This window comes from Scardinius erythrophthalmus (assembly GCF_964197995.2).
Source record: "Scardinius erythrophthalmus genome assembly, chromosome: 8".
NCBI lineage: Eukaryota > Metazoa > Chordata > Actinopteri > Cypriniformes > Leuciscidae > Scardinius > Scardinius erythrophthalmus.
The window spans coordinates 40,212,159-40,238,765 of NC_138228.1; the positions used below are offsets into that span (position 1 = coordinate 40,212,159).

Consider the following 26,607-nt stretch of genomic DNA (forward strand, 5'->3'; position numbering starts at 1 on the left):
GTAATAGATTCGGACCCGGCTGATCATTTAAAATATAGACCCGAACCCGTACGGCCTGTCATTGACATCATCTGTGTTCCTCTCGATTTACGGAAACCCCAAAGATGCTTTAATATATTATGCATTTTATTAGACTGGTGACCAACTGTTTGGTTACGTTTATCAACAGAAAACCAATTATTTTTATATAGCTAAACACGATTAGTCTTATTTTATCTTGTTTTTTTATTTATTTACTGTAAGTAACGTTTGTACCATGCCTCAGAAACAACACTATTTGTAGTTGTAGTGGCTAACAGCAAAATCAGAAAGAGCTTTATTTGTAAGAACAATAATACTGCATTTTAGAGCATTAGCTCATCCATGAACTTGAGTCCCGTTGGATTGCTTTCCATCGGCTCTGGAGGTGAAGACAACAACTCCCATGATTCCACGCTCATTTACGCCGCCATCAAGCTATGTCTTTGTTATTGTTTTGAATAAGTGACCTCTAGCAACAAAACTTGCATACTGTGCCTTTAATAAAAAATAATTTAAATAAATAATACTTTAAAACAGCATATTTTCAATTAAATAAACAATCATTGCTTTAAAATAGGTAAGTAAACATTTAGTAAGAAATTGAACAAAGGAACACATTACATAAAACAAGTGGCAGCTCTGTTAGTTTGCATTTGCATTTACATTATCAGATTTGTTTTGTCACGTCCATTGCTTTGTCAATAAAAGCAGCTTTGAATGACTACAATGCTCAACACTTTAAAAAACACATTTTCACAGAGCATGCATAATTATGCACAGGAGCTTTTGAAAGCAGCCGCTTATATGCATGCCGAATTGAGCTTACTATTACTATTGGTCCTGCAGAAAAGCTGGTATTACATTTTTAAAAAAATCAGTATCAGTGCCAGGACTTCTGACAACACTAATTGAATCAGGTGGTGTATTGAGCGTTTGTGTAGCTGTAAAATCAGGGCTGGGCTCTTTTATCTAGATGTCAGTGTGTGCACAGTCTTGAACAGCCTACATTCTACATATAGGCTTCAGTTTCATCAGAGCTGCACATGTAGAACACCAGCTGCAATGGCGCTAGAAGTGAACTTCAGTATTCAGACACCTGCTGGAAGTGAGGCAATGACACAAGCTTTTCCATGACAGATCTGATCTAGGTCTTCTGCAATGGACGCTGTAGGCGTTGACAGACATGTGGAGTGACATGAGAATAATTCAACCAAGAATATTTGGAGGATATTACACATTATGCTAATTACACTGCTTTCTATCCTGTTAAGCACTCACACTATGAGGTCATTAGTCTTTCCCATAGACCCACCAACAAGCACACATAAACACATTCTATTTACTCTAGGCAATCTGGAAGTTAAACACCGCAAAGCATACTTGGTTTATGTTTTGAGGTTAAATATGATTCTCAAGTACTTTTGTTTTATTCTTTTCTGAATCTGGGTCATATTTCAGCTCAAAATCAAAAGGAAAATAGAGAGATAAATTAATGTTTCAGACCAAAAAATTTAGCATATCTTCCCAACAAACTTGTAGTGGAAACCAAATTATCATTTTGTCAATTTTTTCTAATTTTTTTTTCTTTTCTTTAGATTTTGGGGTGAAATATATAACTTGTGTGTTCTTGACCGTTTTCATTAGATTCAACCTCACAGGCATGGTAAATTGCTGGTATTTCTACTGTAATTTCATCTGATCCTTGACCTGAGGGCTAATATCCTGAGCAACCCAGCCTTCACAAATCAATGTCTTCAGTAATGGCGTGATCGTTGTGATGGTGATCATTTCTTGCCCCAGTAATAGCGGATGAAGCTTTGGTCATGGCAGGGGGAGCTGGCTCAGATTTCAGTCCAGTTCAGTGCCAGTGTCCTGGGCTAAAAATACCAGCCTCCTGCTGCCTTACAGTATTGTATGGACAAGAGTCGCGGCTGGATGTATGCTGAGGTAGGAAGGGCTTTTGGTATAGTAGTTATTTTCTGTGCGGATGAGCCTAGCAGAGCTTTGAAATATCATAATGCCCAGAGGTGGGTCAGCACGCTGGCATGCATGGATAATATCTAGGCTTGTGCTATTGGTTGGATGTTTAGGATCGCGAATCGGTTAGATGTTTGTCTTGTCCCTGATTTATCCACTAATGGTTGCTGTAAAGTGTTCTGTGAAGGCTCGTTGGAGGTGTTTATCTTGAGTAAGAGAGGTCATCCTGTGTAGACAGGTCAGGCTGGGTTGATTATGGAAAGAAATGAAGAGTCACGGGAGGGCATGCTGCCAAAGGGCAGGGGGCAGAACTTTGCCCAGAATAGACCCTCAGTGTTAGGGTTCATCTGATTTTACAGGGAAAGCACTGTCAGAGGTCTTTTAAAGGTTTTGTCTTTAATTTTTCTTTCTATATCCAGCAGGCTGAGTGTTATGACGGTACATATACTGTGTATCAGATGAGCTTTTGAAATTTAAACCGCTTCAAACAGTTTAGTTTTGATGCATTGTGCCACTCGGGTCTTGTATAACTCTTGGTTGTTAATGGTTGCTAAGCAACGATAGTGCATATTAATATAGAATTCAACAGATGTGCAGTTAAATGATCACTGGTTTCTCGCACATAGTGAAATGGCTTGATTTCACTTTGATTTTGATTTATTTGAACTAAAAATAAAACTGTGATATAATATATTGTCGTCAGACTAAATTGTGTTCACCAGATCTGGCCAAACAGATTCATGTCTGTCAAGATTCTGTCAAATAAAAGATATTATTGTCTTTTTATTGTGTAATTTTGCTCTGCGTCCAAGGCAATAGGCAGCCGACTTGTTGAAATATTTGTTTAAAAACGAATTAAAACGATTGAATGTTAAGAATTTTAAATATATAATCTAACATAGCTTCAAAACAATAGTTGTCGAATAATAAAGAGGAACAAAGAAACATTACAAGCAATAAACAGATATTGCTTTCAGTATTTAAAAGGATCTGAACGTTTTCCATTCAAGAGCTGTGAGTGATTTTTCTCTATCTCAGCTTAACTACTGTTTTATTGTAACTGTTGACATCAGTTAGAGGGAGATTTAATTGGCTATATTTAAAATAATGCACTGATCTCTTTTGAAATATAATGCTTCTGTCCTGTCTGTTAAATTCCTTAAGACCTAACTGACCGTGTTTACATTAATTTCACGTCAATGAAACATTTTGAGATGCAAGTATATTTAACCACTTGCACGCACACTTCTGTCAGCGAGTTTAATATTTTTAATATATAAGCCCACTGCATTCCAAACGACATAAATGATGCCTTCGTATAGCATTTGTAAGGAAAATACCAGTGGGCGAGACCACACACTGCAAGCGTACCATCAAGCAAAGCGTGTTTCTCACAGCGCATATCCTGTGCAATGAAGCCTGCGAATGTCCTTGTAATTCGCTTCAACCTTTCCGAACTTTTATGAAAAATTATTTTATGGAGTGTGTGTGTGTACTGAAGGTTACAAAAACAACAATTAGGTCTATTTTATTTTACTTATTAGTTATTACTTTTTTGTGTGTGTTGTGGCCAGTGAAAATTTTGGCAGGGCGAGTAAAAATTTCAACCACTGGCCCAACCGGACCAGTAGGCGGACCGGAGTGATTTGCTTTACGGCACTGCAGTGCACACACACACTATCTAAACATTTATATGCTAGCCTTCTGTGTATTATACATACCTCAGTGGACATGGCTCCATGCGTTCGCCGGCTACTTTGAAAACAAATGCACATGATGGGAGGGGGGAGAGTTGCCAACGAGTTTTGACGACAGTGTTGTCAAATATCTATTCCGAAGCTGTAGGGGGAGCTCTATAGAGAAACCCATGAGCAAAAAGCGAGAAAACAGTGAAGAAATTGCCAAAACTGCGTAGCGCTGCTTTAATGTAGTACAGCTAACTGTAACCATGGTACTGTGGCAGAAATAGTCAAATGTTTTTTTTTTTTGTTTGTTTTTTTACATTATTCATCTCAAGGTTCTTACTACCTTTTGAGCGTGAAATTCAAACACTTTTCAAGGTCTTTCAAGTGCTTCACACTTTTTCCAGCACTTCAAACCTCCAGTATTATCCCATTTTAATTACATTTTTTAATGTGATGATTTGTAAAACTAAAAGGTTAACACTTTGTGGCAAGCAAGCACTTTTATTTAAAAAAGACATGAAGTTATCACTATAACCAGTAGATTGCAGCAGAGGAGCACTTATTGTATATCCGCAATTTTGCGGGCATGTGGGGACCCTCAAAAATGAGATGTTAAATCTGAAAGGGCTATCCTTTCAATAAATTCAAATTCATTAGACTTATTAGCCATTTCCACACCCTAATATATGGGAAAAGTAGGAAGTCACAAAGTTTCAAGAAAAACAAACCTTTCTTCAAATTGTGACTGAATTACATAGAAAATGAGTGCAAAACACTCCTTTTTTTAATCACTGAAGCTGTCGGTCAGTTCAGTGTGATGCTCTTGAAGAACAATGATACATTTAATAAGAGTAAAATATAAAAAAAATCCCTATAAAAATTAGGTTTTTGCATGCTACTGTTGTTAATTGTATCTATATATTAATTCAAGCTCAGTTAATTCAATTGAAGCTTTACTTTTACATTTCCAATAAACAAACATATTATTAGTAACTGCACTTATTAATGCAAAAGAATAGTGATTTTATGATTAAATTAACTTGATAAATTTTTCCCCATAGTTACCAAATCCGTTCTGTCAAACTTATGGCGCTTTTCCATTACCAGTACCAGCTCGGCTCGGCTCGGCTCGCTTTTCGCTCCGTTTTTGATTGCAGATAGTACCTCCACAATAGTACCTGGTCGTCATAGCGACGCCGCAGGAAACTGCCGTGACTGAATCTATGATATTAAACTTAATCTTCTACAGGGAACTACACTGCGACCAAAATGGTTGCATATGCGACCTTTTGAAATGCCATTGCGACCCTAATTTATAATGGGTCACAAATGTATCACTGATTATTTTTGTACCTAACTTATGTTTTATAGCCTGGCAAGCCAGACCTACATCAAGATGTTAGGTCTGGAAACTCACCATAGTCACGGCTCAATCCGAGGGGCGGGATAAACGGCTGTCTTTCAAATTCCCTCTGCACGCAATAGGACAGCGCTTCAACCAACCAGAGCGTTTTCCCAACAGCGGAGATTAGTTGATAGATTCAACTTTTGCCATATCTGGCCGGCAAAACGATGAACACATCTTCCTTTTTTTAAGAATGACTTAAGTGCCGTTCTTTGCTCTTTTCTCAAAGAAAAACTTAACTCCAAGTCCTCCAGAGTCGCGGCCAAAGCTGATTCGAAAGACTGTTGTTCTCCATCAGCAGCCGCCATTCTTTGTTTTCAAGTAGCAGCAGCCAGGTAACTGTCGCAACTCTGTCGTGTATGTTAAGCCCGCCCCTGCCTACTCTATACACAACGTGATTGGCCTGACCCAATCTGGGTTTTTGAGAGTTTAGGTTTATTGGCCCTCATTTATCAAAAGTGCTTACACCAAATTTCCAGCATACACCTGGCGTACACCCAAAACCACGGTGACTTTGAGATTTATCAATATGGACGTTGGCGTACGGCACGCTCAAATCCTACGCCAGCTCAGGAGGTGGTGTACGCACGTTTTGAGTGCGGGAATGCGCAGAAAAACAATTCCTAACACCACAAAACGCACTGACAAACTAAAAGATATAATATATTATGACCCACTGTAAAAAAACAACAACATAGTAATTATAAACTTCAGTGTTTATTTTTGTGCAACATGGACTTCAATGTTTAATTTGTGTGAATTTACCAAAGCATTTGAATTGTAGACATATGTATTCCTTAAGTTGCGAGCCTGTGCGCTTTACCTGACGTTTCAAGCCTTGTTATACTTTCGCCTGGCTCCGCAGCGCGAGTCTCCGCGGACTGCGCGCGCACCTCCCCAAACGGACGAGGCGTATACTCGACGCGCTCGCCGTTGTACTATTCTTTGAAACGATGGTTAGGCCAGGGTTAGGCCCGGCAGGTGTGCACGGACTGGGTTTAGTAATGAAAGGCTTTCAATGACCAAAAAAATAATTCAGACTGACAAAATAATAAAAATGCCATTCTTCTTATTTTAAATAATAATACAAATAATAACGAAATTATTCTTCTAAATAACAATAAGCGTCATTAATAATAAAAATCTAGAAATCAATTTTGTTTCTTTCCACTTTCCTGGTTTCGCTTTCTCTTTCTCACCAAGTTTCTCTTCTTTGCCGTCTTCCGTGTGTCCATGGCGTAAAATGAGGGCGTGGGGGAAGCGGAGACTTGAATATTTAGGGGCGTGTTATTCTAATGACGATCGATTTCAGCCGCGGCATTTATCAAGGGCAGGTATTGCGTACACCAGAATTTCAAAGGTACGCACAGCTTCATAAATCAGGCGATGAGAAGAGTGAAAGCATAATCTTATGCCAATATATATGCCCATTTCTACGCAAGATTGATAAATGAGGGCCATTGAGAGTTGCTAGACTACCCTGGCTGCGAAATACATTTTGCTGCCGCTAGGGTGCGTCTAGATTTCTAGGCTATATGTTTTAGGCAATATGCTATGATTTACTATGAGCATTTATTAAAACAGAAATGTGTATTTTAAGAATACGTTTTATAACGTGCTCTGAGCATTCAACACATCAAGTTGGCTTCAGCCCCGCGGACAATTGACTCCTTTTTTTAGAAGGGAAGTTCAAGTGTAACAGAACCATCACTTGATGTCGATTCGACATGTCAAACGGAGCCTATGAGTGAGGATGAGGCTGAGAAGGATTCGTCAGGAAAAGCACACGCGGGAAAAACGATACGGACATATGAATTTCGACACCAGTGGCTCGAAGAATACCAGTTAAGGTACCAATACCAGTTAGCAATGCACTGTGTGTACTGTAAATTCTGTGGGCCTTCAATTGCAGGACTGTCCAAATTTGTAACTGCGTCAAAACAATTTAAACACGAATCATTGAAGCTTCACAATGACAGTATGAAGCACGCGAAGTGTAGAAACAGGTACATATCCCATATATATATATATATATCTTTACATATCTTTAATACCGAAAAAAGTCAATAGCTGCTAAAAATCTACTATTTTATTTTATGCATTATATTTATTTTATTTATCCTAAAGAGTTCAGGAGTCTGCCCATCTGTGCCAACCATAGCACTGGAACAGTGTCGTAAATAAAGCTTAAGCACTTTTCTAATTGTATCCTCTTTTGGAAGGCCAAACAAAGTATTTTGGCTTTCGCAACGAAAACCACAGCATCACCATGATATGGCGGCGCTGGCGGCAACAATAATACAGAGAATAAATGTCACACCTTGTTTCTTTGCGTATACTTTGGGCGGTGTTATGAAACTCTGCCCCCACACACTGAGATTTGTGGGGGTGTATTTGAAGCGTTTTAGGAAGGCGTGGCAGATCTTATACATGCACAAACAGCTACATAACACACACAAAACAAAAGGAAAACAATCACATCATATGACCCCTTTAAGAATCAGTATCGGTTCTTCAAAATATGAATCAATTAAAATTGAGATACATTTTTTAACCCAGACCTAATTAGAACACATCTCTGTAAAAAAGAAAAAAACACAAATCTTTTGCATTGACAGCACAATAATGTTTGTGTCGTTCTGAACAGACCCTCATTCAAATTAAAATGTTTGTCACTGACATTCGTCTGTGTAAATAGGCATTTAAAAGTTCTTTTAGGATTATGCCTTAAGATGCTTCTTGCATAGGCAGCACACATGTTTCTGGCTTAACAAGAAAGAGCATATGACTGTGGCTGATGAGGAGCTTACGTTATCGTTAAGTGTAGATGGTACGATGTGACTCATTTTACATACGGTGCTAATGAGATGATGTGCAGAATGTGCTGGTTTCTGTGGAAAGGCTTTACTCCACTGCTTCTGACGCTACTCGCTAAGAGATGATCTGTTCACATGCACTTCGCAGAACTGCTTCGCTTGATCTGAGGTGCTACAGAGATCTGTCACGGCACATTAACTCCTTAACCTGCACCACATCGGCGGCCCCAGATTATTTTTGTTCAGCATTCACTGCACGTTAAACAGGCATGAAAACTCCTCACCTTTCGGCGAAATTCGCCGTTTTAAAACCTAAAAGGGTCACCTACGTGATTTGTGCAAATCCGATGAGAAAATATTTTAGGGGGGGGGGGGGGGGGGTGTTCGAGGTCGAGGCCAGCATTTATCCCCTATAAAGTTACCATAAACTTCGCAGCTTTAAAAAACAATCATCATTCCGAATGCCGAAACATGACAGCCAATACGAGTCAGAGTAACGTTAGGGCAGAAATGTTTTCAAAGTCTTTTACACCGCGAGTCTGACAAACTGGACACACTGCCGAACAAAGAGCCGCAGGTCGGAAAGCAAGCCTGAGGTAAGTTAGCTTACAATGTTAACTGTCCTGTCAGATACAGACAGCGATGTTGCCAATGTCATTATTTTTTATTTTGACATAGAAGTGGGCGAGATAATATCGCGAGCGGGCACGGGCGCCGTGAGCGCTGAGCGAGCAGGAACAAGTAGCCTATTCATTGCGCGGCTCGCGAGCCTCATGCGGCTCGCCAAGCTTTAATTTGTGGCTCGCAGTTGCATGGCGGTAAATAATACGGTGATATGATAATGCATTCACTAGAGATATTTCATAAAAACATTAATAACAAGTAGGGCTTTAACATAACCCGTTAAAAACTCAAAGTGTCAGCTCTATTACAAATTATTTCGATCGGACTGAAAGGGGTGGTTTATCGAGAGAACGTGAAAAAACTTGATCGATTGAAAACCGAAACTGAAAGGACGACGTATGACGCGCTGAACAAGCTGTTCTCCTGATTAATAAAGTGTCATATAAATGAATATCCTTTCATTCTATAATTCTCCTTTCACTCAGCATCTGTGAAGTGAAGCAGGACAACGGCTCACCAGTCCTTGTTTCAGATTATCATACGACTGGTTTGGGGCATTTTTAATGCGTGATAAATAGTAGTAGTAAATAGTTTTTTTTCTCTGAGACCCGATGAAATACGTAGATCAGCGGCCCATTGGTTCTTTTCTTGATTGACACTGGGCTAGCCCAATCACATCTTTAATGTGAAGTATAGAAATATACTCTTTCAAGTATAGAAATTAGTACAATACTGGGGGGTGTATATATATGCCGCATCCTTCTCACCTTTTTTACCCCTGACCTGTTTTCATGCCTGGTTAAAACATCACACTCTTACTTGATTTGGACGAACTGTATCATTAGAAAGATTTAAAGGAACACGCTGACTTTTTGGGACTTTTAGCTTATTCACCGTATCCCCCAGAGTTAGATAAGTCCATACATACCCTTTTCATCTCCGTGCGTGCCGTAACTCTGTCTGACGCACCCACCGCTAGCCTATTAGCACAAAGACTGGAGGTAAACGGCTCCAGCTAGCATACTGCTCCCAATAAGTGACAAAATAACGCAGACATTCTCCTATTTACATGTTGTGATTTGTATAGTCACAGCGTGTACAAATAACAAGGTCACATGAGACACAGCCATCTTCTAACCGTATACATACTGGGAACTATAGATCCCAAACTATAAGTCCCAAAAAGTCGGCGTGTTCCTTTAAGACTACAGCTTTGATATTTGACCACTGTTTTTGATTAAACTCAGATCCATGACAGTAATTTCATAATTTATGTCAGGAGTGCAAAAAAATCAATCGGTAACTTTTGAATGGAATAAAAACACGCACTCCTATTCAGTCAAGTCTACTGCGGTTAATTTGTGTTCACACAGCTGCACTGAACAGTGTCCATAAGGGCTTTCTGAAAGATCGGTTCTCTGGATTTTCTTAAGAATTGGTACAGCAAAATGAGAAATATTTGTACCCAGCCCTACATTACATGTATTTCAAACAACGCTTCAGCTCATGCGCAGTTGCCACGTTCAGAACTGGAGAAAGCCACCAGTGATTTCACTGGAGCTACTGATAGCAGAATTGCCGTTTTTTCCAATTATTACATCAAAAAAGACATGCATGTCAGAAGAGCCTTTTTTTAGCAAAGTTTTGTTTAAACGTGTGCAAATTTAAAGTAATGATAATTGGACACAAACTGTGTTGTATACAGCATCTTCTGGAGTAAATAAAGGATTAATTCCATTCTTTGATTTATCATTGCAGCCTGCTGAGGAATGGAGCACTGTTCTCTGTATGATTAAACGCAATGTTCTCCTGTGATCTTCTCTCAGTGACTGGCTTTTAATTTACAGACATCCCACCCTGCAAAAACTCATTTCCAGGAGGTGCTAGCGGCGAGTGATACTAGGGCTGGGCAATACGGCTGAAAACTGTATCACGATATAAGTGTTTCATATCGGTCTATCGATAATTATTGATATTTTTTATGACCCATTTAAAACATTTAAAACATTACATTTTACATTTAAACATTTTTATTTTAAACTTAACCTTCCTCTGATTATAATCCCCTCAGCTATAAAGGCAGAAATGTCAACACAACCATGGAAAACACTCAAACATTTAGTCTAAACATAAGTCTAAAATCACAATGAACACTTAACAATTATCTCTTAACATTAGGTGCAAAATTAAAGAATACGTAAGAAATGCTTAATAAAGGGTAAAACAATAGTGCAAAATGTTAAATATAAACAGAGAAACCGACGACGGTCTTGCATCATTTGCAGACGACATTGGTCTGACTACGGTCAGATTTATAAAATTTCAAGTTTTATCAACAGTTTCCTCGCTCGCTGCGGCACTCATTTTCCACTTATCACTCCACGCCGGTTCTGTTACTGAAGAATCCAACACCAGACTGGCTGTTAGCATGTCATTTCCTACGTTGCTAGGTTACCAGAGAGTGAGTGCCTTTGTTCATGCAACCAAACTTGCTTTGCAACCTCTGGTTTCTTCCGACGAAGAAAAAAAAATTATCGAACGTTTTATCGAATGCATTTTGATTACGTGTCTATCGCGAGACATATCGTTATCGTTTTATCGCCCAGCCCTAAGTGATACCATTTTACATGCTCTCCAATGCCGACATTTTATATTTTATTTATATAGACATATACACATTACATTAATGTTATATTATATTCATTTGCGTAGGCCGCGTAACAACACGTGTTCGTTCAATAGTATCTGTGTGCTGAAAGTGATGTAAGCTAGTGTCACGAAATAAGATGAGGCCCTCAACGAAATCAGAATGCAAGTGGTCACAGAAGACGCAATTGAGTACCGTGTGTAAACGGTAATGTGTCTTGGCTGACCACTTGTGGTCAGATTGCCATAAAAGCATCTTAGTACCAGTTGGAAACGGGGCTTCTCTCTCACCCACTCAATTTCCGGGATTTCATATATAATTTGCGGGCGTCAGGGAGCCGCTATCAATATGCAGGAGGGATGTCTGAATTTACGGCTTGCTATCCTTTAACTGTCGCTCTCTTTCCCCTTCGTTCTGATTATTGTGAGTGTAATGCTGTATGTTTCTGTCTCTAGGTTTGAGGAAGTCCACTAAGAAGCGTAGTGAGTCTCCCCCAGCAGAGCTCCCCAGCTGTCGGAGGAGCACACGTCAAAAGACCACGGGCTCTTGCGCCAGCACCAGGTACTGAACCACCATCCTTTTCAATCCAGAACAGTCTACTGAACTAGAACATGCACATACTAATAAATCAAGCCAATTGCTGAGATGGATCACTCTGATTGGCTGTCCAGCTTAGTAAACTAGCATAAAATAAAAAAGCAAAAGTAATGAAAGTGAGCAGATGACAGTCAAGAGGGCACTCACAGAAGGCTGTTCAAATATTTTTAATGATCTTATCTGGGCATTCCAATCTGCGAATATTTTCATAAATACAAGGCAGTCTGTAATGAAGTAGGCCTATGCGGTCAACATGATTCATATTCAAAATGGTAATCCAGCTCTGATTTGTTAACATTTTGTATATCCACAGTTGTAGTGTTGCTTTCCCTTTTTGAATGATGAGTATAGACTACTACCACCTGCTGAATACTGTTATTTCCTTACATGCAGGTGAAGAATGCATGTGCTACTTGAACACAGTAAAAAAAAACAAGAAAACACTTTTCATTCCCACCAAAACAATTATATATGACACTACCCTGACCAAGGACTATTGTGTCTGGATCTGATACAGAGATGACAATACATGAGTATTTGGTTCCTCCATATTAATCCTGTTCATTTACTTGTTAGATTTACTAGAACCATTAATCAGCCCCCTCTATCCCCTCAGATGTATTTTGTTGTAACTGCAGATGGGTGTTCCTGTTCAGTTACTTACATTACTGGAACTTCCAGTTCATCCTCATGAGAAATCTGGTGCAATGTTGTGTATTGTCTTGCAAAAGAGATTTGTTTATGAATGTTTGGGAACTCAAAGACAATGTTAAACGACAGTTATAAAACAGATAGTTCCGGTCCTTGATTTTGATTTGCTGAGGCTTGTTCTAAGCTGATATGAAATACTCTGAATCAGGGCCGTCCCAATCATGGGGCAGGGCCCAGTGCGAGGTAACGTAAGCAGAACCCTCCCTCGTCCGCTGTGATTGCATTGTGGTGGTGATGTCACCCTCTGTCTGTTCGTCGCGTGGCCCAGTGCGATCGCACCGTTTGCACTGCCCTAAGGACGGCCCTGCACTTAACACAGAACTGACACCTCAAAACATGAATAATTCAGTTTTTGAAGTGTTTATTTTATGAATCAGGTATATGTAGTAACCTTTTACTTCTACTTGTGTGATTCTCAGTTGTCTGTTTGGTCATGTAGTGTATTTCAACCTTTATATTTGTAAAGATTTGTCTTTCCCTGCTACTAGGTTATATATATAAACCCAAGAATATTACTGAACTGGAGGCAATTGTTCATGAGGAATGGGCTAAGGCTCATCAGAAACACTGCCAGAAGCTGAAACAGCTGAAAGTCTGTAAATTTTGCCAATAAATCTGAGTAATAATGAGGGTTGAATAATTTCAATTACAACTCTCTCTGTGCATTTATATATATTTATATTTATAACACTGCCAAACCCTGCACTATATGATTACAGACATTTTATTCAAGTAAAGCATTTTTGATTGTTTTCCATCGTTTTAGTGTAGTATGTATTAATATAAAAACTGTATTCAGAATATTGGGCTTTCCCTTTCACTGTTGTATTTTTACACCTTTCTAGTCGGCGAGGCTCAGGCCTGGGCAAGCGCGGGACAGCCGAAGCTCGCCGACAGGAGAAAATGGCCGACTCTGACAACAACCAGGATGGGGCCAATTCATCGGCCGCGCGCACAGAGGAAACGCCCCAAGGGGCGTCAGGTAAGAGAGCAGCAGTCCCCTAAGATTTTATTATATATTGTGTGATACTGTGATGTTGAGTATGTTAAGAACACACTGACAGTACCGTAACACAGGCATGATAACGTATGTTTGATTCTACATCGGTCTCTAATTCTCATTCTGTCTCTGCTGTGAAGCATCTAGCTCAGTAGCTGGAGCTGTTGGCATGACCACCTCTGGAGAGAGTGAATCAGATGATTCTGAAATGGGAAGACTGCAAGGCATGTTTGCTCTATTTTTATTTCATTAATTTTCTATAAATACCGTTCGTGAAGATAAAGTAATTACATGTTCAGTGATAAGAAATAAAATGAGTTCTTAGTGTTATGTTAGTGTTATGTTTTGCACAAATCTCAACACTGAATAGATGATTATTAGATTATAGATGTGATTGGAGTATTTACAACATTGTATTTAGTAGGAAAGTTTTTGAAAAAATTGTGTTAGTGCATTGTAAGTATCTTGCAGTGTTTTTTGTTTACTTGTCATAGTTTAATCAACTGTTTTATTTAAAATCGCTTAATTATCTTTACGATGCACAATTTTCTTATCTTCGTTATCGACAAAAATAAAAACCTTTGTTAACAAACCTCAGCAGTTTCATTGTCCAAGACTGATCAAAGCATAATAAAACACAAACATCTAGTTGTGTGTGTGAGGTTTCATGTTTTGCTCTCTCCACAGCTCTGCTGGAGGCCAGGGGCCTTCCTCCTCACCTGTTTGGTCCCTTTGGACCCCGTATGTCTCAGCTGTTTCATAGGACCATTGGGAGTGGAGCTAGTGAGTGACCTTGACCGATGTTTGTGACATTTTTGTGGGATGATTAAGTATTTCTTCTGCTCAAGGGGTCCATCTTCTGTCTCCCTCTGCGCTTGCAGGCTCAAAGGCACAGCAGCTGCTGCAGGGGCTGCAGGCTACAGGTGACGAATCCCAGCAACTCCAGGCTGCTATAGAGATGTGCCAGCTGCTAGTGATGGGTAACGAGGAGACACTGGGAGGATTCCCTGTCAAGAGCGTCGTACCTGCCCTGGTGAGTATACCTGCATCAGGAAAATCACCTGGACTAAAGCCTGGTCCACACTGTAGTTTATTCTGGCCAAGAACACCCAGTTAGACTGGAGTGAAAAAATTCTTCAAATCGCCAAATGATAATGCCCAGATAGTGTTTGCTGGGTTGCTGCAGGTCCTTAAAAAGCCTTAGTCATTTTCACAGGATTGTGAGAGTCTATTGGTGGTGGACCTCTGTTCCTCTAGGGGTCTGGGTGAATGCCAACCGAAACCCACCCTCCCTTCCCCCAGCCCATCCCTGACGTATATTAATTCACTTTAGATTACATTAGGGAAATTACAATACTTTTGTGTAATAATTTCTTCACTTGCAACAGGGCTTTAAAAAAAAATCAATCGGTTCACTGCAAGCAGAATCAGTATTTTAACGTTTCTGTTCATGTGTTCCTTCTGTAAAATTATTGTTCTGAAAGCGGTTTGATCAGAAAAAATACCAGTTAATAAAGTGTTTTGTATATATACTTTGTACTAGAGCTTGAATTGAAACTTATACTGAGAGCTTGTGACTAAAACTGGTAACTAGAGTGGATCTTCAAACTGTCGGCAAAACCTCAATAGCTCCACCCGCCTCCATCTTGAATGAAGTGCTGCTCAAATAGAGTACAAGATGCAAAAAGTGCTACTGGTGTATAAAGTTCGTATCTTGGTGCTCTTTGGATGTGGGATAGTTGAACTTGCACAATTCATACGAGGCCAAGGCACTTGGAGTGCTGCATACATTTTGGAGACCGTCTCTGCTCGTTTGCAGTGCACGGGTAAATAAAAAATTGGTTCCTTGAAAAAGTACAGTGTTTTCTTTAATCAAAACATGATGTGTGTAAAGGCTAATGTTTTATGTATTTGAGGAGCGAGAAGAGTGTCTTAGTCTGGTATTTGCCGTTTAGTCATAGCCAATACAGCCTGTGCGTAACACCTCGTCTTTTATAACACAAGCACAAATATATTAAACGACTGTAAAAACTGAGTGCCCACATAGCTACAATAACCTCTGACAAGTAACTCCATTTGGCCTAGGCCGTACTATTTGAATTTATGATTGGTTGACTGCCAAATTAAAATCTTAAATTAGATTTTTATTATTCTATTTCTGTTTTTAGTTATTTTACGATTTAGGATGTTTGCCTCGCCCATATGGTATTCATTTTATTTGTTCAGGTCTTAGAAAAGGTTTTAAAAGGCCTTAGATTTATGCTTTCTGAAATGTATAATCTGAGAGAGATAACCAACCTCCTGTGTTGGGAGTCAAGCATCCACTCTTGCCTTTCTATTCTTACCCATATGTCCTGTTCCCCTCTTGTCTTCTCTTTGCAGATCACACTGTTACAGATGGAGCATAATTTTGATATTGTGAGTATTAGAAACTTCTGTGAAGTGGGTACATGTTTACGCAGAGATAGAACATTATGCAAGCCTATCAGGGCAAACTGCAGTGAATCTATCACCTGACAATCATTTCATCCATTAAATTTTCAATATTCAGTTGTTCAATTTTGACTCTTAAAATTTGAGAATAACGTAATAGCTGTTCACCATGTGTGACATTTCTGCAGATGAATCACGCATCTCGCGCCCTCACCTACATGATGGAGGCTTTGCCACGCTCTTCGGCTGTGGTGGTAGACGCCATCCCTGTCTTCCTGGAAAAGGTAAATGGCACCTTACTGTTTCTTTAAAACCTTGGCTGCCCATTATGTAGATAACATAATTAAAGGGGTTATATAAAGGAAAAACGTATTTTAAAAAAGCAAAACAAAAAAACAGTATAAATTTATACACATGTAATATCGTTTTGCCTCCCTCAAATTTGTTGGCGTCACAACTATGTGCATGTTCACATATCAGAGCAACACCTATTATGTGTTCACCGATTTGATTGGAGTGTGACATTTCACATGTGAATAAGTTAGACAGTCATGAAAAGGTTATGTTTAGAAGTGGCATCTTTTGTGCTTGTTGTCTCAAAAAAATGTTCCCCTTGTGTTTACAGCTTCAGGTAATTCAGTTTATTGATGTGGCAGAGCAAGCCTTGACCGCCCTGGAGATGTTGTCACGGAGGCACAGCAAAGCCATCTTACAGGCTGTGAGTACTGATGCTTTCTTCTTTCTTAAATGCTGTTTCAGCCTAGTGTTAATTTCGTTAACAAAATCTATGACGCAAAATGTTAGTCAATGACCTTTTTTCCATGACTAAGACAAGACAATGACGAAATGAGACCAGTGTCATTAAATGATAACTCTGACTATATCAGCATGGAATATTGGGGTAAAATGTTGTTAAAAATTCTCTTCATTTTAGTTTAAAAAAAGAGGAGACAAAAGATTACAGACTGTTTTTAACAAGTCTACAAGCTTTCGTGCTTGCGCTTGCCAGATGTCAAGATTTTAAATACCCCAGACAGAGCTTTTCTCTTAAAAGGATGCATTTTCTGCCTTGTGTTAATCTTTGCAATCTGGCAACTATGCACACACGCGGTCTCTACACTGCGGAAGAAGCACTGAAAAAAACAACAAATATAAGCATGAGTTTAGCGATTTCCATTAACATATTTTGCTCAAATGAAAGTGTCATACAGCCAGTCTGTGTTTCTTCTCATGGCGCTTGCGCTGTTTGCTGCGGTCAAACCTTTTTAGTGATGAACTGTAATAAATCCAAACATGGATCTCGACTATATTGTTTGGATTGTGGTTCCTGAATAAATGCACTTACACAACCTCTGTGTGAATAAAGTCTTTTTTGCTGTTGTTTGAATAGAAAAACATTAGTGTAATCTGGAATTAATGTTAGGAATTTCGCTGTTTTAATTTTTGAGAGAAGTTTCTTGTTTTACCAGTAATCTTAATGTAGAGAATGTGTTCTCTATGATAAATCATGTAACTAAATGAGGTAAAATAAACTATGCGTGCAAGATTTGTGCTTAAGGGTGATATAAGTGTAATAAAAAAAAATTCTGAAATTACAACAGACATTGTGATTTATAATTTCAAGCAAAATAATTGTTTAATTATGCAGCATTCTGATATTGTGACTAAGTTTTCAGTGACTAAAATGCCCAGACATTTATTCGACTAAAACTTGACTAAACAAAAACAGGACAAGGCTGACTGACAACTAAAAAGTATTTTTGACATGGCTAAGACTAAATAAAAAAATATCTGGCAAAATGAACACCATTTCATCCAATAAGACACCAATTATATTGAATTAAATTTAATAACCAAAAAAAAAACACTTCAGCCAGTTGATCTAATTGACCCTTCGCTAAGCCACGCCTGAAAACCGCCACAGGCCAATCGTGGCTTAGCAACCGTAACTAGGCGCGGGAGGTCTGGCAAGCTTTCGAGCGAGGGAAACTTGCCGAAGCGTTGTGGGTATGGATTGTGCAAATCTTATACCCGGTATCCTAAAAGTTTGGACAGGGAGGGGGTGGACATTTTTCCCTTCCCGAAACCTAAAACCCAAGGGGAGAAATTGCAGGATGACAGGATTAACAAAAACACCTACATTTGCTCCATGACGTGTGAGCAGTAGCCTGGCGCGCTAAAAATATAAGCGGGAGAATGTTATTGCGAAGTGGTCAGGCTAATGTCTTGTGTTTATTCCACAAGATTTATGGATAAGCTGTTTGATTTATAATTATATTATTTTCAAATTTCACTCACCCTGCTGTGAATGCTCATAGCTGTTCCTCAATTTGTGTGTTTCCCATTTGAATGGTCAGCGTACGAGGTGGCTGCTGCTTGTGCTGGGACCTATAGGCTTTAGCTTCAATTTTGATTAAATTGTTCTCTAATCGGTTGTATATTGTGTCGTGGATATATCCCTCGAATGCATACTGCAGTCCCTTTTGTCTTGCTCTCAGATTTTTCACCTGTTCGCCAAAAATTACTAATTATCTCCTTGGGAATGTCTGACACCGGTGCATTCATACTGTAATAGACGTGCCAGGCGCGAAAGCTTGTCAGGCGTAGCAACAGTAACTAAGGAGGGCAGGGCTTAGCGAAGGGTCAATTAGCCTTTATGATGTAAGCCATTGCCTGTTTTATAATGGCTTTGAATGTTAAATCTGTTCTATTGACCCCATCTTATTTTATTATGGGAAATGACACATCACTGACTAAGGCTGTGCTGTTTTTTGAAAATGTCTCTTTATAGGGAGGTCTGGCTGACTGTTTGCTTTACTTGGAGTTCTTCAGCATCAATGCTCAGAGGAATGCATTAGCCATCGCTGCTAACTGCTGCCAGAGCATCACGCCGGACGAGTTTCACTTTGTCGCTGACTCTCTGCCCCTGCTCACTCAGAGACTCACACACCAGGTGATGAGCTGAAAGACACAGCAGACACCTCATTCATATTTAGAACAGCAGATGAACAGACATCATGTCTGGATCTGTAGCACAAACATAAACACTCGCAAGGACGTAAGCGTTATGTTTGCCATGGTGTTACTGGTGTGATTAACACCTGGTTGACACTCTGTTGGCAGATTTTGGGTGTAACAATAATTCAGCACTGGCTACCTCAGATGAATCAGCATTTTTATTATGACTTTTGTTTTACAGGATAAAAAATCTGTCGAAAGCACTTGTCTCTGCTTTGCCAGGCTGGTGGACAACTTTCAGCATGAGGAGGTAAGATCATTACTCGCACACAAGCACAGCAAATATTATAAACCTAAAATAAACCTGTCTGAACAATTTTAATAATATATATATTTTTTTATGTCGTAAGAATGAAATTGATTGTTGAAATATTTCATATAAATGAGCAGCTTGTGGGTTTTTTATTTAATTAGAAAAACATATTCCCTTGTATAGAATACTTTAAATCCTTTATTCAAGTACTACAAAATGTATCTTCGATTTCACATCCATCTGTGAATTTTGTCCCGCTGTTTTCAATTGTTTGGAACATTTTTTTTTTCCAAGTACTAGACTGTTCATCGGATCTTCACAAAATTTTGCAGACAGCAGCTCTAGACCATGCTGGCAAAAAGTGATCAAAATATTTTTGATACATTGAATTGTTATGATTTAGAAATATTTGTGAATCGCTTCAAACTAAACAAAGTCAAAAGGACTTATTTGTGAATTGACCGTCACTTAAATTGATAAATATATTTGTGCATTCATGATGACCTCATTAACCACTCCCCTGTGTCACTGTCCCAGAATCTGTTACAGCAGGTGGCGTCACGGGACCTGCTGACCAACATCCAGCAGCTGCTGGTTCTCACTCCGCCCGTGCTCAGCTCTGGCATGTTCATCATGGTAGTGCGCATGTTCTCTCTCATGTGCTCCAATTGCCCATGCCTGGCTGTGCAGCTCATGAAACAGAGTAAGTCACTCACACACACATGTCCTGCCCTGCTGCCTGTTACCAAAAAGACAAGAACACCAACACAGAAAAGAATGTGGTACTTCAGAGCAGTTTTTTTTCTCCACCAAGTTCAACACTGGATGGGAAGGCATGTGGCCTGTTTTATGAACACATGTAAATGTACATTGAATGACTGTGTGTTTTGCTTGTTCATAGATATAGCAGAGACCCTGCGTTTCCTGCTCTGTGGAGCATCCAATGGGAGCTGTCAAGAACAGATTGACCTTGTTCCCAGAAGCCCCCAGGAGCTTTATGAACTCACCTCACTTATTTGGTATGTCCTGTTTTCATAAACCTCTCCTCGATCTGTGTGGCTCTGCCAGTGGCATCTGATTGACATGCTCGGAGTAAAAAAGACTCCGTTTGGAGGAGTTATGAAGCTTAAAGGATTAGTTCACCCCAAAATGAAAATTGTCATCTTTGCTAGCAATTCAGCAGAGTATTGAGTGCGTTTGATCACCCTGTTTTATCTCTCTGCTGTAGTGAGCTGATGCCATGTCTGCCCAGAGAGGGCATCTTTGCGGTTGATGCCATGCTGAAGAAAGGGAGTGCCCAGACTACAGAGGGCGCCATCTGGCAGTGGAGAGATGACAGAGGCCTGTGGCACCCGTACAACCGCATTGACAGCCGTATCATTGAGGTATGTTCAGCTAACAACATTCAGTGCAGATGTAGTTTCGTGGGTAGACTTGGGTTTCAGAAGACCAGTTAATGATTCTGAATCACCATGTGATTGATCTTTTTCAGACTGCACACCAGAATGGAGAAGATGAAATAAGTCTGTCGACACTCGGCCGTGTCTACACCATTGACTTCAACTCTATGCAGCAGATAAATGAAGACACTGGCACTGCCCGTGCCATTCAGAGGAAACCCAACCCTCTGGCCAACCCCAACACAGGTACAACAGATTGTTTAACCGCATTTGCGGCAAAATTGAAATAGAGGTTGTTGACAGTTTTTTCCGATACCAATAACTAAAACAGGAAAATATGTCTGAAAACGGATTAATAGCTGATAGTTTTAATAAAATCAATATGAACCAAAACGTTCCACTTAATGTAAAATAGTGATGAACATTAACAAGAATTAACCATGAGAATCTTTTGTCATTACATTAAATACATGTCTAATACTACTGACACTGATGCTTTTAGAATTTTTTTATCATGTGGCATGAATGAATAATGTACAAGAAATGGAGAGAGAAAAAATTGACAAAATAAAATCAACTTTTTAAATGTAATTTTTAATTTGCATTGTAGATCTCTCACATGAATGCAAAAGCAAAAACCCAGTTAGCATTTTTCCACATTGACATGGTTGATATTAGTTGATTAAGTTACAGCAAGATCTACTTCACAACACATTTTCTTTGGAGCGCTCATGTTTATTGTAACCGATAGATCACCCTCAACCCCCAAAATATACTTAAACTGCACAAAGCATAAGTGATGTTTTATACAAAAAAGGCAAATTAAGATGAAAGATATGTCCATTTTTTGAAATATGAAACGTGTTAAAACAGCTAATTTTATCCTCTAACCTCTTAAATTATTAAATGACTATGTAATAACGCATACTTGATGCATACAGTGACTTTTCTCTGCCGTGTTTTAAATTCACTTCTCCTGTGCAAAGCATAGTCACATCACAACAAACTCCATGCAAAGTCCGGACTGGTTTTTGGTCGGTCGACCGTTGATGTAAAATAATTATGACCAGTGGTAAACTGAAAGCACACTTAAAATGGAGTTGTAGATAAGCATGGAATCAAACTTTGCTTCCATAAATGTGACTCATTACTAAATTATGTGAGATATATTTAGTGTGAAATGTTGTAAAACAGTGTCTGTCTTCACAGGAGGGCACTTGGAGGTGCGGCGAGAGGACGCACGCGCTCAACTGATGAAAGAGGACCCCGAGCTGGCCAAGTGCTTCATAAAGACTCTGTTTGGGGTCCTTTATGAGGTGTACAGCTCCTCAGCCGGGCCTGCCGTCAGACACAAGTGCCTTAGAGCCATCCTCCGGATCATCTACTTCGCAGATGCAGACCTGCTTAAAGATGTACTGCGCAACCATGCGGTGTCTAGGTCAGTTAGTGACTGAAGTGCCACGTCTGAGAATTGGACCAAAATCTTATCATGATCCAAGTGATTTTACATCACACAATATGAATCAAGATATGGTTCATAAAAAAAAGTATCAAAATTAAACAGAACTGAGAATATCGGAATCCATGTGCTTTTTCCCTGCTACACGCAGCGGGGTCATATCCGACCTGTGCCACATGGGAGGAAAACAAAAATTTGAGTTATTTTAACCATGTAATCTAAATATGGCCTAAAAGGCCTTTTACTTGCTAAAAAAAGTATAAACTATCAGATGACTGTAGGCATGTAGTAGATTGTTCAACAGGAGTTTTGATCATGCTGATCATTTAGAGGCCTTTTGCGTATCAAATAGGATAAAGTACACTTTATAGGGTTAAAAACTAATTTTTGCTTGTATTAAGTTTTTTGGGAAGCATTTTTCCATTTCTTATAACTCTCATGTGTAAGTAACGTAAAGCAGTCCTGCTCACTGATAGTTGCACACATGTACCATCTACTGTGGTATGAAAACTACATTTACATTTATGCATTTGGCAGGCGCTTTTATCCAAAGCGACTTACATTGCATTTCATCAATTCTCAGTTAATTTCTCATCAGTTCTTGCTTTCCTTGGGAATCAAACCCATGACCTTGGCGTTGCAAGCGCCAACGCTCTACTGTTTGAGCTACAAACAGTAGCTCTAACACATCTCAGTACAAAACACATCTCTACCACCGTGTTATCGTCACACCACCCAGCCATAGTGTGTGCATCTTTTTCCTTTTCTCAATTTAAAGTTCTTCCACTTGGGTGAAGATTATGAAGCTTGTAAGAGTGCTTGTTTGGTTTGAAGGTTGACTAATTCTGAACTAATATGTGCAAATGTGTGTCTTGTGTCTGTAGTCATATAGCTTCCATGCTTTCGAGTCAGGACCTGAAGATTGTAGTGGGCTCTCTGCAAATGGCTGAAATCCTCATGCAGAAGCTACCAGATGTGTTCAGTGTTTATTTCAGGCGCGAAGGTACTGATTTTTTTTTTGTTTTTAAAATACATTTTACACCAAAGCTCTATAGAAGTTACTCCACAGAATGAAGTAGCTAGCTATGACAGGATTACAAAAAGTTGTTTCCAACGTTTATCACTGGGAAAAAATTGTATTACAGTAATACGTTACTGTCAACACTGGTGTTTTTTTTGCTCTTGTTCTGTTCAGGTGTGATGCACCAGGTAAAGAACCTAGCTGAATCCGAGGTGTTCCTCACCAGCCCTCCAAAAGCGTGCACCAGCGGCACAGCTAGTCTTTGCACCACCACCATCACCACGGCAACCACTACAGCTGCCTCTAACGTCACACCCGACTTGGGCTCCCCCAGTTTCCAGCACAGCATGGACGACTCGCTGGACCTCAGTCCGCAAGGGTATAGAGCCACTTTGACACGCACCCTTACTGATCTAGAGTTTGCAGGCCTGGTGATACATGTCTTGCCATTAAAGTTTAAAAACAAATCCCTCTTTTCTCTAGTAGGTTGAGTGATGTTCTGAAAAGAAAACGCCTTCCTAAAAGAGGACCGAGGCGTCCAAAGTACTCCCCACCCAGAGACGATGACAAAGTGGATAATCAGGGTAAGTAGCACTCCTTGTGTTAAAACATTGGCCCCAAAATCTACTTGGACACTTGGGCCTGGTTTCAAAGACAGGATTAGACCTTAATTCAATTAGGACATTTAAATAGCTTTTTTTTTCTTGCCTTAGAAAAAAACATTACTGGTGTGCATCTTATATATTTTAAGATATGTCAGTGCAAGTTGCTTTCAATTAAACAGCACAAACATGCATTTTAGTCTGGGACTAGACTTAAGCCTTGTGTGTGAAACCGGGGGCATACGTTTTATTTAAAGATACACTATATCTGTGATGTATGTTGCATCTGGCTCCCAGGAGCCGGTATAACATGCTCTCACATTTTTTATTTTTCACCATTCTTGGAGAAGTAAAATTGGCTTGTGTAAAGATTTTGGTAGAAGTAAAATGTGGCTTCAACAACCAAGTGCATGAACTCTTATCCATTTTCGTTTGGAATGCATCTCAAACTACCTCCTGAAGTGGTTTGAGTGATTGGACTTAAAACTGTCTTGAAAGCATGGTATTTTCACTATCAGATAGCTATCTAATCAGAAAAAACACATGAAGTGACCAAGTGTAAATAGGCCCTTTGTAACTTTTTATTTTTGTTTGATGTTCAGAATTAACAAAATTTATATAATGAGCGAGTACATCATGAATGCCTTTTTTCAAACCGTGTTTTTGTCTTATCCTGAATCACTAAGGTAAGCCTGTAATAAGCATTTATACTCTGACTACTTTACACCGGTCAGGTCGGCCTGAATGATTATCAATTATTGTCTAATGTCAATGTTACCAACTTTTGTAACATCATTTAAAAACAATTAATTTCAGCAAGTCAAAACGCGATATACAAGCTACTTACATGTTAAGACATTTTTCGGATATCCATCTTTCCTTATTTGGAGAGTTTTGATGTTGATAGTGACATTAACTCTGATAGGGCGATTATCTGTAACCGTTGGTACAGCGGTTGGTGCATCTCAAGCCATAAGATTTATCCATGCAGAATAGTAGAGCTGAAGACAACTCGCATAATTACCAAAACAATGTTTCGCTGCAAGTAACTTAAAGTTTTATGCTCAACTGCTAGACGGTCAAAAGTTTCGTAGTGTAGCTTTAATGCAGTGACATTCATATAGTTTAAAGTGCCTTGTGGGTTTTGCACATTTTTTGGCATCATGTTTTGTTTTGAGTGTTGTGAATGATGTTCAATACACAATACGCATCCATCATTACACATGAACTTTAATCTGGTCATTATAATATCTCCTCCACAGCTAAGAGTCCGACAACCACACAATCCCCCAAGTCCTCTTTCCTGGCCAGTTTGAATCCCAAGACCTGGGGCAAGCTGGGGACTCAGACAAACAGCGCCAACTCCGAGCCCTCGCGCACTGCAGGGGTCAGTGGTCTGGCACGAGTGCCGCCTAAGGACTCTGTTTCAAACAACAGGTAGAGCTACAGGTTTTATTCGTGTTCTGATTATAATTGTTTTTAATTGTATTGTTCAGGATTGCTTGTGGATTGGGGTGGGTGGGGGGTGTCGTGAATGAGCTGATTGATAACAGATATTTGCAGCTCATTGTTTCTAATAAATAAACTATTATAATTCATGGTTTGGTTTATATCACGGTTTTAGGGTTGAGGTTTCGGTACGATTCGGTATGTGCTATGTTCAGGGAAAAAAGGACTACTGTCAAATAAAAATAAAGAAAATAAGAACAAATAACCTAACTAAAAGAAACAGCACAAATAAAAACAATAGAGCAAAGATACAAATAAAATAAACTGCTTTTCAGGTTTTTCAGGTAGGTCTAACATTAGTTTTCAGTTTACAGAAATTGTAAAATAACATTACATATTTGACTGTATAAATTAAAGATTAATCCTTATTAAAGTTACAAAAGCTATTCAATCTAGAGCAGTGAGTGTTTTCCTTGTTTTTTGTTGTTTGATTAACATTAAAAACACAGACAGTAGGAATATTAGCCTACTGTCACTTTAAGATATAAAGCACAGCTCTAGTACATACTGATACACATGCCTAGACTTAATCAACCATGTCTGCTAGGATAATTCAAGCGCAAGACTTGAAAGAGTCAATATTTGCATGCTGTCTGAGACACGGGTTTGTGCGCTTCAGATTGATTTTATTTTATTTCTATTTATTTATTTGTCCTTGATTTAACCAGATAAAACTTTGAGATTTAAAAATCTCTTTTACAGATGAGTGCACACACACAATCTTCTCACAGCACTCGTGAGTTCTCATTCGAGTCTTCTGGCTCTTAAATGTTTAAATTGGTTAGGCTTAAATTTGAGTTTAGTTTGAACAAAGATTAACTGCGTTGCAAGTGTGTGCCGAACCGTGGGTGGAGAACGGTATGGTTTGATTTTTTTTTTTTAAAACGAGAACCGTTACACCCCTGTGATACACATTAATATATAAGCTACCATTAATGTATAAGCTATCAGACGTTATAAATGTCTTTGTCGCTTTTGATCAATTTAGGGTGTTTATAGTTTTTATTTCTTTAAAGTGCCCCTATTATGCTTTGAATATTACCTTTAATGGAGTGTAAGATAGCAGTTTGTGAATGTAAAAGGTCTGCAGAGTTTTAAAGATCAACATGCATGACAAATAAACTTGTCTCCTAAAAAACGGTTATGAACTGCCGAAAAAAGTCGTCAGTAATGCCAGTTTCACTTCCGTAACATATCTAGTAGGTTTGTTTGTAACACATTTGCATAATGCCAGTCTATGGTCTTCATTGGCTGCCCACCAACTGGTGTTCATTTTGTTAGCTATTTTTAATTTAGTCTTAAGCTGGGTGCACACTGTTTGATTTTGGCCACGATTTGGCTGTCTGAGACAAATTTTGCAAATCCTAATAAATGATCCTGGGGGGGGTGGGGGGTGGTTGGAGGGGGGGGGGGGGGGTGGGGGGTGGTT

The 26,607-nt window shown here is 39.2% G+C and overlaps 1 protein-coding gene across 6 annotated transcripts in view; it reads left to right on the top strand.

Moving 5' to 3' along the window:
• Positions 1–26,607, top strand: part of trip12 (thyroid hormone receptor interactor 12) — a 72,013-nt gene that overhangs the window by 28,566 nt on the left and 16,840 nt on the right. For 3 of the 6 annotated variants that reach the window (XM_081372248.1, XM_081372249.1, XM_081372252.1), the window contains 19 exons: positions 11,631–11,736; positions 13,329–13,465; positions 13,624–13,707; positions 14,171–14,266; positions 14,365–14,516; positions 15,866–15,901; positions 16,105–16,200; positions 16,542–16,634; positions 18,708–18,869; positions 19,116–19,184; positions 19,725–19,890; positions 20,089–20,206; positions 20,416–20,572; positions 20,680–20,833; positions 21,797–22,025; positions 22,931–23,049; positions 23,242–23,446; positions 23,551–23,651; positions 24,932–25,106. In XM_081372248.1, the coding sequence (XP_081228374.1) occupies positions 11,631–11,736; positions 13,329–13,465; positions 13,624–13,707; positions 14,171–14,266; positions 14,365–14,516; positions 15,866–15,901; positions 16,105–16,200; positions 16,542–16,634; positions 18,708–18,869; positions 19,116–19,184; positions 19,725–19,890; positions 20,089–20,206; positions 20,416–20,572; positions 20,680–20,833; positions 21,797–22,025; positions 22,931–23,049; positions 23,242–23,446; positions 23,551–23,651; positions 24,932–25,106 (2,455 nt within the window). Of the gene's footprint in view, positions 1–1,991; positions 2,049–11,630; positions 11,737–13,328; positions 13,466–13,623; positions 13,708–14,170; positions 14,267–14,364; positions 14,517–15,865; positions 15,902–16,104; positions 16,201–16,541; positions 16,635–18,707; positions 18,870–19,115; positions 19,185–19,724; positions 19,891–20,088; positions 20,207–20,415; positions 20,573–20,679; positions 20,834–21,796; positions 22,026–22,930; positions 23,050–23,241; positions 23,447–23,550; positions 23,652–24,931; positions 25,107–26,607 lie in introns of those variants that run through there. The other 3 variants (XM_081372250.1, XM_081372251.1, XM_081372253.1) reach the window with 2 other exon arrangements.